This window comes from Hemitrygon akajei, chromosome 20 (assembly GCF_048418815.1).
Source record: "Hemitrygon akajei chromosome 20, sHemAka1.3, whole genome shotgun sequence".
Lineage (NCBI taxonomy): Eukaryota > Metazoa > Chordata > Chondrichthyes > Myliobatiformes > Dasyatidae > Hemitrygon > Hemitrygon akajei.
Window position 1 is genome coordinate 20,712,513 of NC_133143.1, and position 19,836 is coordinate 20,732,348.

Consider the following 19,836-nt stretch of genomic DNA (forward strand, 5'->3'; position numbering starts at 1 on the left):
CCCACTGATCTCCTTCCTGGTACTTACACTTGCAAGTGAACAAGTGCCATACCAGCTCCCGAGCTACCACTCAGGGTCCCAAACGGTCCTACTAGGGGAGGTGACTCTTCACCTGTGAGTCTGTTAGGGTCATCTACTGTATCCAGTGCTCCTAGCGTTGGGTTCTGTATATCAGTGAGTCCCGATGGAGATTGGGAGACTGCTTCGCCAAGCGCCTACGCTCTGCCTACTGGAAAAAATGTCATCACCCGGTGGCCACCCATTTCAATTCTATTCCCTATTCCCATTCTAACATGTCAGTTCATGGCTCTATTGCTGCGATGAAGCCACATCTCTGGTCCTCCTCCCCCTTCCCTTTTCTCCCACGGCCTTCTGTCCTCTCCTATCAAATTCCCCCTTCTCCAGCCTCTTATCTCTTTCACCAATCGACTTCCCAGCTCTTTACTTAACCCCTCCCCTCCCTGGTTTCACCTATCATCTACTAATTTGAACCTCTTCCTCTCCTCCCCCTACCTCTCACTCTGACTTCTAACCTCTATTTTCAGTCCTGATGAAGGGTCTCGGCCTGAATCGTCGACAGATGCTGCCTGGCCTTCTGAGTCTCTCCAGCATTTTGGTGTGTTGCTTACAATAAAGGCCACTTTTCCGTAAACCCCGCACACATCACTGACAAGGAAACGTATCCAGTGCTATAGTTGGTTCCCTCAGCATAAAGAATAGGGGAGTAGAGAAAATATTAAAATAGATGCTGACTACAAACTCTGGTATGGTAAACATGATGTATTCAAACTCTGATGCTAATAGCTCCTCACAGAAGGATGTTTGTTTTTCAGGAATCTCGGACCTGTGCTTGATAATATTGTACAAATGATTCAGGATGAAGAATCAGTAAGTCTTTAAGTACTGATGTTTGATTTAGGGTCCAGTAGCACAGTAATCTAATTTATATAACAGGTAAGAATGCTGGAAATAGAGAGAAACAGTGCATTTTTATCAGAAAGGGGACTGAAATATCAGAGAGAGTTTTGTAGGTCTGGACTTTACTAAGTACAGGTGGTATCGGAAAACCTACCAGAGTGCTGGAAGAATGTATCTGGTTCACTGTCAACTTTCCAGGGAAGAGATCTGCCAGTTATCCTGCCTGGCTTCTATGCAACTCCAGGCCCAGTGTTAAGATTGACTCCATGTCGGGGCAGTGAGAAATGAGCAACAAATGCCGGCATCATCAACAATGCTCCATCAGATGGGAAGGTAACCTCCTGATTTCATCTGAAGACGTATCTTTCTAATATAACGTCATAAACAAGTTGCACAAGCTGAAATCTTTCTTGCAGTGCCTGAGCGGTTACCAGTAGTTTCCTAAAAGTCCCATATTTTTGTTCTTGATGGTTATCTCATTATTGTTTTGAAAATTAATTAGAATGTAATGAGACTGAGGTTAGTGCTCTAATATAATGAAGTATGGTCTGTTGACTGATAAGTTATCCCTGGCAATAAATATTAACCTGCATATATCACAGAGGTACAAAATGCAGAATCCAGGTTTTCTTCCCGACTATGAAAGAGCGTTATGTTTTCAGTTACAGCCTTTCTCTCTTAGAGGCCAATTTCAGATTCTATTTTCTTTTTGGATTGTCCTTAGATTTATGTTAAACTAACCTGTGTCTCCATCAGCCTCATTGGCAATAATGATCGGGAACTTGGGGTGATGTTGGCCAGGTTCATGGGCTACAGCCAGTTGGCCAGGTCAGGCAGGAGTTGCTGGTGACCTTTGTCTTGTTTGTGGGGTATTAACCCAAACCAGTCTGATGCTTTTGGTTGGGGTATTGGGGTGCTGGATTGGTGGTAAGGGGGTGATCAGTGCCAGGTTTGTGTGGGACTGACTGGCAGCAGTTGTCCCAGGAGTGCTCAGTGACGATTGAACATGGGACAGTTTTTCCCCGCCGAGAGAGCGTGGCACAGAGAATAGTAGCACCTCAGTATTATTGACATGGAGCACTCGTGGGCGAATCTGCCCTGGAAGTAACCATTGGATTTTCCACAGTGATATAATTTGACCCTGAAGTGAATCTAATTGCAATTCCTCTCTTGGGGAAAGAAAAATCAATTTTCAAACTCACTTTGCTGAATAAAAAGGAGAGCACTATCCTCCCTAATTTATAAATCGCCCTTAACTAATACTGGGCACAGAGGAAGGTATGAACTGCTTCTTTATGAATTCATAGGCACGGAGCTCAGTAGCAGCGGAGGAGCTGAGAGTGTTTAATTTCTTGGCCATTTAAGGCCAGAATGCTTGGATCTGATAGCTGGAGGTGCAGATTAGTACAAGATGGAAGCTGAGGCAGTGGATCTTGCCACCAGCAGCGCGATGTGGATAGGAGAGATCCCGTTGAAAGTTTAACCAATTAAAATGAGCACCATTAACAATTGTGTTGTCTGCACAGCATTCTTAACATAAAGAGCATGAAATAGTGAGGGAGGAAGAAAGGGAATCTGGATAAAGTCATCTAAGCCAAAATTCATTACTTTTTCTTTAAATCAAAATGATTTGGAACTAAAAAATTGTCACTTACAAAATGAGAACATTTGGAAATCCCTTGGTGTAGTAACCATGAATGTCCACTAGGATGTGTAGATTGAGAGGTACCGATGTCAATATTTGAACCAAGCACCTGCACGACTCCCTTGTCCATTTGTCCCTCCCCACTGATCTCCCTCCTAGCATTTACCTTTGCAAGTGGAACAAGTGCTACACCTGCCCCTACACCTCCTCCCTCACTACCATCCAGAGCCCTAAACACTCCTTCCAGGTGAGGCAACACTTCACCTGTGAGTCTCTTGGGGTCATTTACTGTGTCCAGTGCTCCCGGTGTGGCCTCCTGTACATTGGTGAGACCCGACGAAGATAGGGGGACTGCTTCACCGAGCAGCTATGCGCTGTCTGACAGAAGAAACGGGATCTCCCAGTGGCCATTAATTCCACTTCCCATTCCCACTCCGATATGTCCACCCATGGCCGCCTCCACTGTTGTGATGAGGAATCCAAAGTGACTCTGGAATTTGAAACAGTTTGAGATTGAATGCAAGAGGGTTGAGAGAGGACAATATTTAAGTATAAAAGCATGAACAAAGCAGTGATAATTGGTTTTTTTAGGTTTGATGTAAAACTAGAGTGGTTTGTAATTAACTGAGCTTTGGCATTTCAGAGAAATAGGTGTGTGAACTTAAATTCACAGCTGTGGCTTAAGTGAATATCTGGTTAACAAATGCACAAGAAATAGAATAGTACATCCACGTTAATTTTCAGAGGTTTCATTTCATTACTGGCAGGAGAAATTCTGTTAAGTATTGTTACCTTGGTAATGTGACCAGGTGCCATTAAGTAAATTGGATAGAGTTCAACGTAAATTGTTTGCAGTGGGCACTCCGATTCAAACATTCAAGGAGCATGCAATTTGATTTTTTTTCATAGTTCTAAGCTAAGATAATTAGCATTCTACTGGATTTTTTAAATGGCGTGTAGTATAATGATTTAGAAACTTCTTAAAAAGCATAGTGTCAATATTTTGTTCAATCATTGTGGCTCTGTCTGCTACCAGTAGTTCTGAATTCTAAGATGCACCCACTTCCACCCCTCCACTCCACCTCTGTGACATGACCCAAACTCCAAAGTTTTGAAGAAGACTACATTGGAGATAGTGGATGAGTCAGAAGTGGGGAACTTTCTTTGTAGTCCCTATTGCCCCAGGGCAAAGGGCATAATGAATGGGAGAAGAAGGAGATTTTCTGGGAGTAATGATCCTACAGTATAGTATAGTAATATAGTGGCTTTATTTCATTAGGAGTTTGAGGAGATTTGGTGTGTCACCGAAGACACTCACAAATTTCTACAGATGTAACATGGAGAACATTCTAACTGGCTGCATCACCGTCTAGTATTGGGGGGGGGGGGGGTGGTGTTGCTGGCTACTGCATGGGATCGAAATAAGCTGCAGAGAGTTGTGAACTTAGTCAGCTCCATCATGGGCAGTAGCCTCTGTAGTATCCAGGACGTTTTCGAGGAGTGATGCCTCAGAAAAGCAGCATCCATCATTAAGGACACCCATCACCCAGTTCTCATTGTTACCATCAGAAAGGAGGTACAGGAGCCTGAAGGCACACACTTGGTGATTTAGGAACAGCTTCTTCCCCTCTGCCATCTGATTTTTGAATGGACATTGAACCCGTGACCACTACCTCACTACTTTTTGTTATTGTTATTTTTGAGTGTTATTTAATTTAACTATTTGTATATAGAGTGCCTATAAAAAGTATTCACCTCTACCTCTTGGAAGTTTTCATGTTTTATTGTTTCACAACATTGAGTCACAGTGGATTTAATTTGGAATTTTTTGACACTGATCGACAGAAAAAAACTCTTTTGTACCAAAGTGAAAACAGATCTCTACAAAGTGATCCAAATTAATCATGAATATAAAACATAAAATAATTGATTGCATAAATGTTCAACCCCTTTAATATGAGCAAATCATCACTGGTGCAGCAATTGGTTTAAGAGTCACATAATTAGTTAAATGGAGATCACCTGTGTGCAGTCAAGGTGTTTCAATTGATTGTAGTAAAAATACACCGGTATCGGGAAGTTGTAATTGCCGGAGAGTCGGTATCAATTTGCAGTGTTGAGGTGTGCAAAGCTGATAGAGACAGAGCCACATAGACTCACGGTTGTAATTATTGTCAAAGGTGCATCTACTAAATACTGACATTAAGGGGCTGAGTAATTATGCAATCAATTATTGTATTTAATAATTGTAATAAATTTAGACCAATTTGTAGAAATTTGTTTTCACTTTGACATGAAAGAATATTTTATGTTGATTAGTGTCAAAAAAGCCAAATTCACTGTGATTTAATGCTGTAAAGCAATAAATCCTTCAGGGGAGTGGGGGAATACTTTTTATAAGCACTGTATATACTTGCTGTAATTCAGTTTTTTTCTCTATTATTATACACTACTTTGTATTCCTACTGCAAGGTTAACAAATTTCACTACGTAGCCAGTGATATAAACTTGATTCTGATTGTGAGAAAGAAAAACATAATGCTGAATGTGATGTAATAGCTGCACAGAAAAATGTAGTGCAGGTCGACAAGTGAGTTCTAAGGGCTACAATGAAGTAGATTGGGCGATCAAAAGTTCATTTTTGCATTGAGGGGCCCATTCAAGAGTTTGATAACAGTGAGGTCGAAGCTGTCCTTGAGTCTGGTAGTATTCTGGTAGTTTTTAAAATCTTCTGCACAATGGATTACTACGTTAACTCAGTGCATGGGTATGTTGTGCTGGGAGAGGGCACACAGTTGGTGGTTATGCTTACCAACATTACCCCCATAAAATTCATTGTGATGCCTTCAGGTGACCTCTTTTAGTAAATCATATGTCCACAGCATATACAGAGACCAAATAAAGTGGTAAATTTAGAACCAGGAATGACTATAACTGAAATAAGTAAGGTACAACTGGATGCTGAATATTCCAAGTTGCAGAATATTTGGCAGAAATACGTGAGAACAAAGCACGAAAGTGGTGCATTGTTCATCACTCCAAGCTCAAAGGCCCACAATGTGGGCAGATAATGAAGGACATCTGGAGTCTATACCTTCACTCTGAGTTTGGAAGTCAGCACGTGGACTGTGACAAAGGACATCTGTGAATGTCGGCCTGATCAGGGTCTGTGGGTCACGGAATCCACCGGAGGTACGAGGGCCACTGTGTCGGTGAGCCTGGAGTTCCAGTCTGGATTCTGCGGTTCTGCCATCGCCTAGTCAAAGGTTTCATGCCAATAGCTCGATCAGAAGTTGAAGCCTGATGGTTTTGGAGGAACGTCTGTGTGGGTGCGTGGGAGGGAGGAAAGGGGCTTTATTGATGTTGTTTCGGCATTTGTCGTGTTCTGTTTGGTTCTGCTGAGCATTATTGGCATGCTATGTTGGTGCTGGAATGTCTGGCAACACTGTGGATTGTCCCCTTGGTTGTGTTGGCTGTTAATGGAAATGATGCATTTCGCTGTGTGTTTTGATGTACATGTGACATACGATAAATGAATCTGAATTTCTACAACATATAGTTTTTCATAGTGTGTTCATCCATATCAAAAGCACAACTTCTGTAGTAACCTTAAAAGAACCAATAGTTGATAACGTGGAGAGCAGGCACTATGAAATCAACACATACAAAAAGCTGGATGAACTCACCAGGTCGGGCAGCATCTGTTGAAATGAGCAGTCAACGTTTCGGGCCGAGACCCTTTGTCAGGACTGAAGAAGGAGGGGGTAGGGGCCCCATAAAGGAGGTGGGAGGAGGGTGGAAAACCAATCAGAGGAAAGGTCAAGGGGTGGAGGAGGGGATAGGCAGGAGAGGTGAAAAAGGAATCTAAGGGGAAAGCACTATGGGTAGTAGAAGAAGGCAGAATCATGAGAGAGGTGATAGGCAGCTAGAAGAGGAGGCAGAGTGAAGGTGGGATGTGGGAAGGGAGGGGGAGAGAATTACCAGAAGTTGGAGAATTCAGTGTTCATGCCAAGGGGCTGGAGACTACCCAGATGGTTTATGAGGTGTTGCTCCTCCAACCTGAGTTTGGCCTCATCATGGCAGAAGAGGAGGCCATGTATGGACCTATCCGAATGGGAATGTGAAGCAGAGTTGAAGTGAGTGGCAACTGGGAGATGAAATGGTTTCTGAATAAGCTAATGAAACAGAGTGCTGGAAATACTCGCAGGTCAGGCAGCATGGAATGAGAATTTGTCAGTCACTTGTTATTAAAGTTTTCAGGAGCAAGTCTCTTTATTTGCATGATCTTATTTTCTAATAATGTGCAGAATATTTTTAAGAATGTTTTAAACGTGTTTATTCTTAATCTTAATTGATTTTGAACAAGACATGAAAAACACATATGAGGAATATTCAGTAGTCTCTCCTATAAATCCTAATATGCATACCTATCAAACTAATTCTGTTCATTGGAATAGTTATTCATAAAGCAAAATATTTAAATTAGTGCAAAGGTACCAACTAACACAACCAAACAAGCATATACAGTAGGTCAGGCATTTTGGAGCACCCTGACAAGTATTGCCAGAACTAACAATGTACTGACATGTACAGAAGATATTTAATAAATTACAGATTAATAGAAACATAAGTTTATGGTCCACTTCAGGTGAAAAAGATAGAGTCTATTCCTATTTCCCAGCCTTGCAGTTTAGGCCATAAGTGCTGAACCACTTACCTTTTAAATGTGACGGACTTTAACAAAGAGTAATACAGCAAAGGAATACACCTTTGGTCCACATTGTTGTGCTGAACTAACTAAATTAGTGATCAAATTCTCAACTAAACTAATCACTTGTGCCTACACAATATCCATATCCCTCTATTCTGAGCACTCTCATGTGCCTGTCTAGAAGCTTCTTGAAGACCTTTATCTTATTTGTCTCCACCATCAACTCAGGTAGTGCATTCCAAGCACCCACCACTCTCTGTGCCCTGCGTACAGCATCTCCTCTCACCTTAAATGCCTGCTCTCCTGGTATTAGACATTTTAACTCTGGTAGAAAGATAACTGCTGACTATTCTATGCATGCATCTCAGCCTTAAAACTTCTCACCCTCAGAAAGGTGGCACCCATCATTAAGGACCCCATCACCCATCAGGAAAGAGGTACAGGAGCCTGAAGGCGCACACTTAACGAACATTGAGCCCATGAATACTACTTAATTTTTTTTCATTACTTAATTTAACTGTTCAATATTTATGCTTAATGTAATTCACATTTTCCTATTATTATGTAGTATGTTGTACAGCAGTATATTGTACTGCTGCTGCAAAACAACAGATTTCACGACATACACCGGTGATATTAAACCTGATTCAGAATCTGAAGCTCAGTCGGGAATTGAGATTTTGATTTCCTGTCTAATTTTTTTTTAACTGCTACAGCCATAACTGCAAACTCAAAGCAAAGCAAGGGTATCTTGATCATGTCATGCTCAGTAAAGACTGGAGGTGGTGGTGTTGCATTTTGCGGTCCGTTGGAGCTCGGATGTCAGCAGATCAAGATGAGCATGCATCTTCACCAAGTTTGAACGACTACCACTGATATTAGGTTTATTGTTCTGAGTGCCCCATTGCCAAGTTTGAATCATGCTAGAAACAAAGGACTTGGTGTCCTCCAATCTCCACTTGCTGAGTGACCAAAAGCCACAAACAAGGGCCCGGTACCATGGTAACGGTCATTAGTTTGCTTTGCCCTTTGCATTCAGACCACCAGGGCAAGTCGAAGGGCAGCAACCGAATGAGGAGGACTTTCCTTCGATGGCGGAGGTGTCATGCTGCTCAGCATGCACACAGACATACTCCCAGTTGAAATGCAGTACAGCTGGTCGTAGTCGGGCTAAAGGTGTGCATGCTGGACAACCGTGTCAGGAGGAGAGAACAATGCTGACTTCCAGTTTATGTGACTTGCAGTTTTGGAGCATTGATTACCCCAGTGATTTTTGTATTGTGTAATGTTATATAATAAGCAGAAGTAAGACACTTTCAAGTAGGTGGCAAGCTAGGCAAGAAATCAGTTAACTGCAATTGTACAGTACTTCAGTCAAGCCCTGCATAGTTATACACCTTGGGTTTGGGTACGGGTACAGCTACCAATGGTAGGGGCGCACCAGGCGCTGGAGATGCCTACAATTACCTCCAGTGCAAAATAAACTCTTTTTAAAGGGTTAAGTAAACTATCTCGAGCATGGAGGCCATTTTTACATTTGAGTTAATTGGGCAGGTTGCACAATATGTGTGCTGAAAATTGGACTCTAAATAGACGCAATTTCCAAGCAGTGTCATGAGGAAATTTTTTTAAAAAGCATGCAGTCTGAGACGTAAATTCAAGGGTATATTCCAGAAAGTAAGAAGGTGACATTGCCACTAATGCTCCATGGCCTATCATGGCTCAAAGTTCAGAAGGTCACTGAATATCAATGGCGGGAAAAGACGCATCCAGAAGATAACCATTCAGCCAGCATGCAGACGCATCTGTGGGTCTTTGCATTGGCATCCCCAGCCATCTCAGAACATATAGTAAACACAAAGTACACTGCAGATACTGTGGTCAAATCATTAATGTCCTGACGAAGGGTCTCGGCCCGAAACATTGACTGCTCATTTGAACGGATGCTGCCCGACCTGCTGAGTTCAGCCAGCTTGTTTGTACCTGTTGATCAGAACATATAGAACTGGAATGGAAGGAATGCCGCCTCATTCCCAAGGGACTGTGTAAGAAGTAGCAGCTTGCTTACCCGTGCAAAACTAGTGGAGTATTTATAGTTTAAAAAAAAATAACTCCTGTCAAAAAATGGAGGAATGTACATTCGTATTTATCATTTTTTCATGCAATTTAATCATTTGAAGCACTGAAACGAGATTTCTAAGTGTGTAAGGACTTGAACTCAGACCAGAAACTAATTGATTTTGACTTTGTTCAGTATCATTTATCCCAAATTGTGTGCGTTTGTGTAATTCCATACACTGCTAATTAATTGGAAAAAAAATCAATAAAATTTGCTAGAAACAAAATATTAAGGATAAAATCTTGTTGAATTATTGTCTAAAAGGAGAAGGTTGATTTAATCTAATACGTTTCCTTTCATCTTTTGCAGCCCTTAGAATCTCTGTCCCTTGCCGATTCGAAGCTTAAGACTGATTTAACGATAATAATTAATGCTTTGGGAAGCAATTCTTCATTAACCAAGGTGGACATTAGTGGGAACGGGATGGGAGATATTGGTGCTAAGATGCTGGGGAAGGCGCTACAGATCAACACAAAGCTCAGGTAAAAATTTGAGACTGCAAATGATTTTTCTCCAGAAATAATGATTTTGTCGCATGGGTTTAGTTTGCTTTAAGGTGCTGATTTCTAATTCGATAATCTGCAAGAGTATTGTCATAATGAGGAGGGAGTGATAACAGCCAACGCAGAGACAATAAGAACCAGCCTCTAAATCAGCTCAGAGCCTGCTGGTGAGCTTCTGCGAGGACCGTTTAAATCATCGGCTTCAGGGAAGGGGGCAAATGCTGTAATATTTAGCGGTGAACATTGCAGGTTGATTGAGAAACACCAAGGGACATCAGCTGGAACAAATTAAAATCACAGCTGATGTAATTTAAACAGTTATTATTTGCATTCTGTCTCTCTGGAACAAGATTTTATGAGCTCTCCGTATGTATAAACATGCTATATTGAAAAGTGCCTACTCTCTTTCAACAGGACGGTAATTTGGGACAAGAATAACATAACCGCACAGGGCTTCCAGGATATAGCTGTGGCCTTGGAAAAGTAGGTAACACATGCAGATTCTTTCTCTTCAGCATGTAAACACATAATTGTGACTAATTGGTAGTTCATCTATCCAACATAACAGTTAATGTATCATTTGGTTTGTTATGCTGGGGATTGTTCCTGTCTCTGGAAACAGTGCTTCTATTATTGTAATCCAGAGGTGCAGCATAATAACGCAGGGCAGCAAGTTCAAATCATGCAGCTGTAGTCAAAAATAAAATTCAGTAAATCAGGAACTGTTAGATCAATAGGTTTGTAGTAACAATGATTGGATTGCTGCAAACATTCAGCTGCTTCATGAATGCATTTAAGGTAGGTTTTCTTACATGTGTTATCCCTAACTCTTACTGTGTGATTGATCCTCGACACGTGAGATGCAGGAAGACAGCAGAGCTCCACTCTCAGATGAGCTCAATGCCTTGTCTGCTCTCTTCGACCACCAGAACGGGAACCATCACACTTCCCATGTCTCCCAGTGATCCTTTGGTCTCAGTTTCTGAAGATGACGTGCGTTCAAGAGGGTGAATTCAAGGAAGGCACCCGATCCGGGCGGAGTACCTGGCCAAGTACTGAAGACCTGTGCTGAGCAGCTGTCTGGTGTGTTCGTGACTATCTTCAACCTTTTGCTCTGGCAGTGTGTGGCACCCACCTGCTTCAAGCAGGCTTCAATTTTACCGGTGCCAGGAAGATTGTGGTAACCTGCCTCAATGACTATCAGCCGGTGGCACTTACATCCACAGCGATGAAGTGTTTTGAGAGGCTGCTGTTGAAACATATCAGCTCCAGTCTGAGTGGTGACTTGGATCTGCTCCAATTTGCCTACTTAAGCAACAGGTCCACAGCAGATGTCAACTCACTGACTCTTCGCACAACCTTGGAACATCTGAACAGCAAAGGTGCATACATCGGGATGCTTTTTATCCATTACAGCTCAGCATTTAACACCATCATCTCCTCAAAACTAATCAGAAAACTCCAAGTTCTGGGCCACAGTACCCTGTTGTGCAATTGGATCCTGGAGTTCCTCACTTACAGACCCCAGTCAGTTCAGATTGGCAAATCATCTCTGTCAGCACAGGTGCACCACAGGAATGTGTGTTTAGCCCCCTGCTCTGCTCGCTTTACACCCACGATTGTGTAGCTAAATAGAGCTCCCACATCATATACAAGTTTGCTGATGACACCACTGTTGTGGGCCATATCAAAGGTGGTGATGAATCAGCATACAGGAGGCAGATTGAAAATTTGGCTCAATGGTGTCATAACAATAACCTCTCACTCAATATCAGCAAGACCAAGGAACTGATTGTAGACCTCAAGAGAGGGAAACCAGAGGTCAATGAGGATCAGAGGTGGAGAGGGTCAGTAACTTTAAATTCCTGGGTGTCACTATCTCAGAGGATCTGTCCTGGATTCATCATATAAATGTAATTACAAAGAAAGCACAACAGCGCCTCTACTCCCTCAGGAGTCCGCAGAGATTTGGCATGACATCAGAACCCTTGACAAACTTATGTAGGTGTGCGTGGGAAGTGTATTGACTGGCTGCAATATGGCCCGGTATGGGAACACCAATGCCTTCGAGTGGAAAATCCCACAAAAGGTAGTGGATTCGGCCCAGTATATCATGGCAAAGCCCTCCCAGCCATTGAGCACATCTACATGAAGCATTACCATAGGAAAGCAGCATCCACCATCAAAGACCCTCGCCACCCAGGCCATGCTCTTTTCTCACTGCTGCCATCAGTTAGACGGTACAAATGCCTCAGGACTTGAACCACCTGGTTCAAGAACAGCACGCACAAAGTGCTGGAGGAACTCAGTGGGCCAGGCAACATCTACTGGAAAAAAGTACAGTCAACATATCAGGCCGAAACCCTTCAGCGGGATTCAGTCATCCCTCAATTAATGTCTGCAGCTTCCCAACAACATGGAAAATAGTTTTGTTTATCCTGTCCACTAAATCAAGGACACATCTCTCGGACCAAATGCACCCTATTAGTCTACTCTGCTTCATTACAAAGTGCTATGAAGTGTTAACAACATCCCCACCAAACAACGCTTGCTAATAACCTCACAAGTGCTCAGCTGGGGTTTCATCAGGACTTCCTGTTTAAAACTTCACCACAGTTTTGAATAACAGAGCTTGAATTCAAGGCAACTTTTGGCTTCTTGAGAAGACCAGTACAATTTATGTTATTGGGAGAAATGGAAAATTCTTGCAGTTCACTGGAGTTGCATATCTGCTTTAAAATCCCACTGGATTATCCTCAGAATATAGTGACTGTGAACAGCAGCCTTGAATGATTAAAGTCTTCGTCCAATGATGTATTGAGTAGGAATCTGACATTCGAGCCATATTAATAGATCAGGATGGAGCGTGACTTGTGGGGTATCCCGCAGGTTGTTTGACCAATGTTGGAGCTGTACACATGAAACCATTGCCTTTTTTTCCTCATGGTTAGCTCCGGTTGTGGGATATGTTGGTGAAGTAGCTTAGCTGAGTACTTCGACTATTGTCATCTTCTTAGTCCCTCAGGATGGAGAATGACTTCAGGTAGATAATTCTGCTGTATTTTCCACAGGCTGCAGCTGTATTAATGAATCATTATTAGTCATTGTATTTGTTCTACCCACTGTACTTCTCCACCTTATCTGCTGCCTAGTTTAACTTGTTTTCTCTTTTAGTTCTGATGACCAATGTGAATTATTCTTCATTCTCTTTTTAGCTTTAACATAGCAATTGTTCTAAAGCTTGCTGACTTGCTTAGCCATTTCATTTCTTGATCATAATCATTTTCCCAACAAGATATATCCACATTTACGGCTTATTTGAGAGCATGAATAAAGTGATTATTTGGAACATTGCAGTTCCGTCTCTGGCTGAGTGGTTGTTTGTAAGATTCTGTTCTCCTTCCCCATTTTGTTCAGCCTCTAAGTACCACCAAAGGGAGATGAGATGCTCTGGAATCCTTCATTTGAATGGTGGTGGACTGGGATCTCCCACACTTTGGAGAGGATTTTACAGTTAATAAGGATGCTTTGAGACCATCCCTGAATTGTTTCCTTCAACGTCATGGTAACCTCTTGTTGTGACAGATCTAGGAGTAGAGCGCCTTTCTTGGGAGTTTCTTGCCGGGCTTGTGAACAATGCAACAAGCAATCTGCAGGAGGAACTCAGTGAGTCAGGCAGCATCTGTGGAAAGGAATGGAGAGTTACTGTTTCAGGTTGGGACTCATCATTTGGACTGAACGACAGAGGGTAGATAACCAGTGTAACAAGGTGGAGGGAAGGGTTAGATCAAGAGCCTACAGGTGATAAGTGTATCTCTTGTGAACAGTGCAGCCTAAGCAGGGGAGCTGGCGAAGCAGATTAATAGCCCTGATGCTCAGGACATTGACTCGGAAGAGGGCACTGATGCATTTCACTAATCCTTCCAGTGGATTTGGAATTTGCAGTGAGTGTGTTTAGAGGTGCCAGCTGTAGGCAGTGGTCTTTCGTGCCATTTCAAATCTTGATCTCTAAGTGCTTTTCCTCGGACAGCTGAAGCCTGTATTTACGTACTGAAGGTGGTGGCAAATTGCATCCTTGATTAAGTGGTGGCTCCTGGGATATGTAAAGTGAACCATTGTTTTCCAGGGTTATGTGGTGGAACTAGATTGTAATGCAGAGGTGGGGAAGATTTGCAGGGTTACTTTTATTTAGCATAGGGGCCATTCTCTTCAGTGCTTCAAAGAACAAGGTGCTTGGATAGGAAAGATAAAGAGGGATATGGGCCAACTGCAGACAGATGAGACCTGCCTAGACGGGAATCTCGATCAGTATGGACAATCTGTGCTGAAGAGCCTATTTTGGAGCTGTTATTACCCTGTGACTGTAGCTCATGGCTCTTGAGAAAGTGGTGATGAGCTACCATCTTGAACTGTTGCTTATCTTCTGCTCCAACCATGATTGTTTGCGGCATGAAAGGATATGGGGAGAAGGCAGGAAACGGGCTGAGAGGGAAAATGGATCAGCCATGATGAAATAGCAGAGCAGACCCGATGGGCCAAAAGGCCTGACTGCTGCTATATCTTGTGGTCCTATGCAGTGTAATCCCAATGTGCTGTTAGGAAAGGGTTTCACGGATTTAGCCCCAGCAGCAATGAGGGGCCAGCAGTTATATTCCCAGATCTGGATGGTGAAGTGCCCAAAACTCCCCCTCAGTAGGGTTTGTCTTCCAGTCTGTGAGGCTCAACACCCTGAATTCTGTAACACCTGTCCTGAAAGAGCAGCTCCTATTTTCTTATTTGGTTTCACAATGTTGAGTCCCTCAAATTTCCTTGCAACCTTTTCTTTCTTTCATGCCCATAAACTCCCTCAATTTCCCACTCGAAATGATTCACAATAACTAACTAACCCACCGGTCAGTGTCCCTTTAGGATGTGTGAGGAAACCGGGATGCCAGAAGAAGCTGGTACAGTCATGGGGGTGACGTGCAAACTCCATGCAGACAACACCAGAGGTCAGATTCGAGCTCGAGTCACTGGAATTACAAGGCAGCAGCATCTCTACGCAAGCCTGTTTCTTCTTACTCCATCAAACACCACTGATTTAATCTCTCTTTTCAAGCACCAAAGAATTTCTAGTCTATAATGCGATATGTTAATTTTATTTGCTGTAATTCTCACACGCCTGTTATCGGTTTTGATGTCATTGGTTCTGCACTGCGCCACACTTAAGCAAGCTGGATCGGTTAATTTACTCCAGGGGGCCCACAGACTTCCACAGCCATCTGTTCCGCTGTTTTGCCTTATCTGCATTCAATCCCTGCTGTAGTCTCATTGTTTTCTACTAAGTGCGTACGACAGTGGTTGTTACAGGCTGTTGGGGCTTTCTGCCAATCTGTACTGGCTTGGGTTGATTGTTTTACCAGCGTTTCCAATTACAATATCCACAGTACCAATGCTAGTAAATCAGCAGGAATGCAGCAGGCATGATCGTACTAGTCAGTTCATTTAGAAGCAACTTCAATTGATCAAGTTTCTGATATCAGTTACCTGAAACTGAATTCTCTCATGCCCTGTATAAATCTTTTTTCAACTCTGCTGCCTTAACTAGATCAGTCCCTGGGGCCTGGACATTGCCAGGCCCAGCAACTTCTTCCCTCACACAAATCTTTGTGTCTTCCTTAGTCAGGGATGAGGTACCAGAAGACTGAAGTGTGCCTAACTCTGTGCTTTTATTTAGAGAGGGCTTGCAAGGCTAGCCAGGGAACTGCAGGCCAATGGACCGAACATCATTCTAAGGAACAGGATCTGTCTGCGTGTGGAAAGACGAGAACTGATCAGTATGGCTCTATGCATGGAAAATCATGTTTCACAAATATAATTGTTGTTCCTTTTGAAGTGGTGATCTTCAGGATTGACCATGCCCAGACAGTAATTTTTGACAAGGCCCCACATTGTGGGCTGGTGTAGGAGGTTGAATCACATGGGATCCAGGGTGAGATAGCCAACTGCATACAAAACTGGCTCTGGAATGGTCCTGAGGGTGGTAGGTGGAAGGTCCTCTTTTAGGTTCAAGCCACAGAAGGCACAGAGTCGACTGTACTTTCTTAGAAGGTTGGCGTCATTCAATGTTTGTAGTGAGATGCTGAAGATGTTCTATAGGTCAGTTGTGGAGAGTGCCCTCTTCTTTGTGGTGGCGTGTTGGGGAGGCAGCATTAAGAAGAGGGACGCCTCACGTCTTAATAAGCTGGTAAGGAAGGCGGGCTCTGTCGTGGGCAAAGTACTGGAGAGTATAACATCGGTAGCAGAGCGAAGGGCGCTGAGTAGGCTACGGTCAATTATGGAAAACCCTGAACATCCTCTACATAGCACCATCCAGAGACAGAGAAGCAGTTTCAGCGACAGGTTGCTATCGATGCAATGCTCCTCAGACAGGATGAAGAGATCAATACTCCCCAATGCCATTCGGCTTTACAATTCAACCAGGAGTAAGATATGTTAAAGTGCCGGGGTTAGGACTCAATGTATTTAAGTAAACTACTTAAGAACTTTTTAAAAGCTATTATTAATACTTTTTGAGAGGGTGATTTTAGATGCATATCATATTTTTACTGAGTTAAGTATTGTATGTAATTAGTTTTGCTACAATAAGTGTATGGGACATTGGAAAAAATGTTGAATTTCCCCATGGGGATGAATAAAGTATCTATCTATCTATTATCAGTGGAATGCAGTGAATGATGAGGCCCCGGAGAACAAAGTTCCCTGAGCATGGCGACACCGGTAGACACAGGTCTTTGCTAGACGGGGCATTGAATACAAGAGTTGGAAGGGCCATGCTATAGCTGAGTAAGCCATTGGTGAGGTTACACCTGAAATACCGTGTGCAGTTCTGGCTGGTGATGGAAATGATGTGACTGAGCTTGGTAAAAGAGTCACGAGGATGTTGCCGGAACCAGAGGGCTTGAGTTGTATGGAAAGACTGGATATGCTGGGGTGTTTCCCCTGGTTTGAAGAACCTTGTGTGGCAGGAGGAGCATAGATAATGTGGATGGTCACATCTTTTTCCCAGAATAATGGAGTCTGAATCTAGAGGGCATAGATTAAAGATCAAAGGGGAAGGATTTAAATGGAAATCCTGAGGGTAAGTTTTTGGTGATGGGTATGTGGAACAAACTGCCAGAGGAAATAGTAAAGGCAGGTACAGTCACAAGGTTTGGAAGGCAGTTGCATGGTCAGGAAAGATTTAGAGTGATATGGCCAAATGCAGGCCAATCACTTCAAGTAGTCCACAGGCCACTTCAAGTAGTCACTGAGGTTGGCAGGGACTGGATGGGCCAAAAGGCCCTTTTTCCTGTTGTATAACTACCACACCATGATTGAATCACTCCTCATTGAAATTTGAGAGGAATTAATGTTTGTTTTAAGTAAGTCTCATGTAATTCAGAATTAAAAGAAGGTTTCATACATATACGAAAGCGTATGTAAGTCCTTGATTTAGTTGAAACTCCACAAACTGAAATACTAATAAAAATGTGTTTAATGATTTGTTTGTCACATCCATTTCGTTTAAAGTCAAACATAATTACCACAAAAGTTAGTTAAAACACCAAAGCCTCTTTTGAGTGATGAGATTTTAATAAAATAACTATATCTAACAACTTTCTCCTTTTTTAAATTCTGAGATTTTTGTGGTTTTCGGAAGGATACTAAGGTTAAAAGTGAATCATTTTCCCATTGTAATCAATGTAGTTAAGTTGGTAATATTTGGGAAATGTGTAAATACTCAATAGTATTCTATTGGAAAGGTGTACTTACTGGTGAAGAAGACTTGCTCTTGCATGAGTTAATAATGTTTTATTTATATTACTGTGCTGGAAATTACAATAATTAAACAGATTTTCCTGAAGAAAGTGTTCGTGTCCCCAGTCACTTTGGGTTACATTAAGCAGAGCATTGAATCAGATGTGCTTACTAACAGGCTTCGAGTACCGTGATCTAGGCCTATTTGTTGTACCTCTTCTGATATATGAAATGAATTACATTGATGAAAAGGATGTAACGGCTTACCTGAAGGATGGCACTATACCTCTAACTGTGCAAAGCTCTCTCAGTGTGGGCCTCTGGGATGGGACTTGAACCCACAATCATCTGTCTCAGAGTTAAGAGTGCTTTGGGCAATCACAGAAACATACAGTACCAAATGGGCTCTTTAAGGCCACCCAATCCTTGCCAATCGTGATGCCTATCAATACTAATCCCATTTGCCCCCATCTCCCTACCCTTTCCTATCACGTACATGTCAAAATGCCTTTTAAACATGCGATTGCTTTTACCCCTGCTGGTGGTACAATTACATCTGTTACGAATGTGCCACAACTCTGAGGGGCCGGAGGGTACAAAGTAGCCCCCTCCTTTTTGAGAATCGCAAGATCGCTATTAATTCGGGTCTGGGACCCAGGAAATGAGAGAGAGACGTCCAGAATACACAGGTTTTGGAATGTGTCCTGGCCTCAGCAAGACAAAGCCACGGATAACGGCCATTGTCTCTTGGAGACGGAATTGTGTATTGAGTACTGTACTATTCATTGAAGCCCCCCAGGGGGATGACCAGAGTGGGCTGGTTGAGGGATTGCATCATCCCAACCTGATTGACATCTGAGACCCCGTGAGTAAGGATAAAAGAGGGTCTGGGGAACAACCCCTTTCAGACGCACCAGGAGAAACGCTAGAAATCCCGTGACAGCGTTTAATAGCGACAGCCGGTGGGGCTCGCGTGCGTCCTTTTCCCTTGCCTGGGAGTTGGCGGATTTACCACGGAAGAACGGCTTAGCTAAAGAAGAGGCCACACCAACAAAATTCCGAAGGATCAAAATCATAAAAAGGAAAGCCGGCAAGTTGTCTAAAAAATCTCTCTTGACTCCAACCAAAGGCTGCAGCCTGAATGAACTGAGTGACTTTTATATTTCCATCAGACAATACATTATCCCCTAAACAACGATACAGCTTATTTCTTATTGATTATTATTATACCCGCACTTTTAGATTTAGTATTGACGACGTAGATTATCTGTATGTTTGCATTGATATTATTTTTGTGTATTTTTACTAATAAATACTGTTAAAAATAGTACCATCAGACTTCAATGGACTTCTCTATCTTTGCTGGTAAGTGACCCAGTTACGGGGTTCGTAACACATCGTTCCCTGAAATTGGTGATATAGGTAGCTCGTTGTGTGAAAAACATTTCCCCTTCACAGACCTTCTTGAAGTTAGATAAGCAGAGACTTTTTCCCATGGCAGAAATGACTAATATGTGGGGTGGGGTGGGGTGGAAGGGGGGCATGAATTTAAGATGACTGGAGGAAAGTATAGGGGGGATGGATATCTGAGGTAAGTTTTTTTTACACAGGGAGTGTAGTCTTGCGTAAAACACTCTGATAGAGGCAAATGCATACAGGCTTAGATAGATAAGCACATAGATGATAGAAAAATGGAGGGCTATGTAGGGGTGGAAGTGTTAGACTGATCTTGGTGTCAGCACAAGATCGAGGGCTGAAGGGCCAATATGTGTTGTAAATTTCTCCCTTCTTGCCTTAGACCCATGTCTCTAGTCTTGGTCTCCACTGCCCTAGGGGAAAAATAGATTCTGACTATCAATCCTATCTGTCTTGTACTTTTGTGACTCCTGAGGTCAATACATCATTGAATCAATCGTGTTGTTCACCCTTCATCATTCACACAACCATTTGACCTTCTCTTGGTTTTCCTGAAATGCCAAGTTTTCCTTTTATTTAAATCTCCTTTTCTACTTAATCGTTTCATTGCTCTCTACATAACAGCATCATCCCAACACACTGTTCAAGGAAAAAGAATAAACAGCAGTGAAGTCATGCTGTGCATGCTTTAACATTTAGTGACACAAGGCTAATTAGGAAACCCATTATTAATGTCATTAATGCT

The 19,836-nt window shown here is 42.6% G+C and overlaps 1 protein-coding gene across 7 annotated transcripts in view; it reads left to right on the forward strand.

Moving 5' to 3' along the window:
* LOC140713623 (F-actin-uncapping protein LRRC16A-like) overlaps nt 1-19,836 on the forward strand; it is a 328,263-nt gene that overhangs the window by 223,207 nt on the left and 85,220 nt on the right. For all 7 annotated transcript variants that reach the window (XM_073023966.1, XM_073023968.1, XM_073023970.1 and 4 more), the window contains 3 exons: nt 834-888; nt 9,703-9,875; nt 10,311-10,379. In XM_073023966.1, coding sequence (XP_072880067.1) covers nt 834-888; nt 9,703-9,875; nt 10,311-10,379 — 297 coding nt within the window. The remainder of the gene's footprint in view (nt 1-833; nt 889-9,702; nt 9,876-10,310; nt 10,380-19,836) is intronic.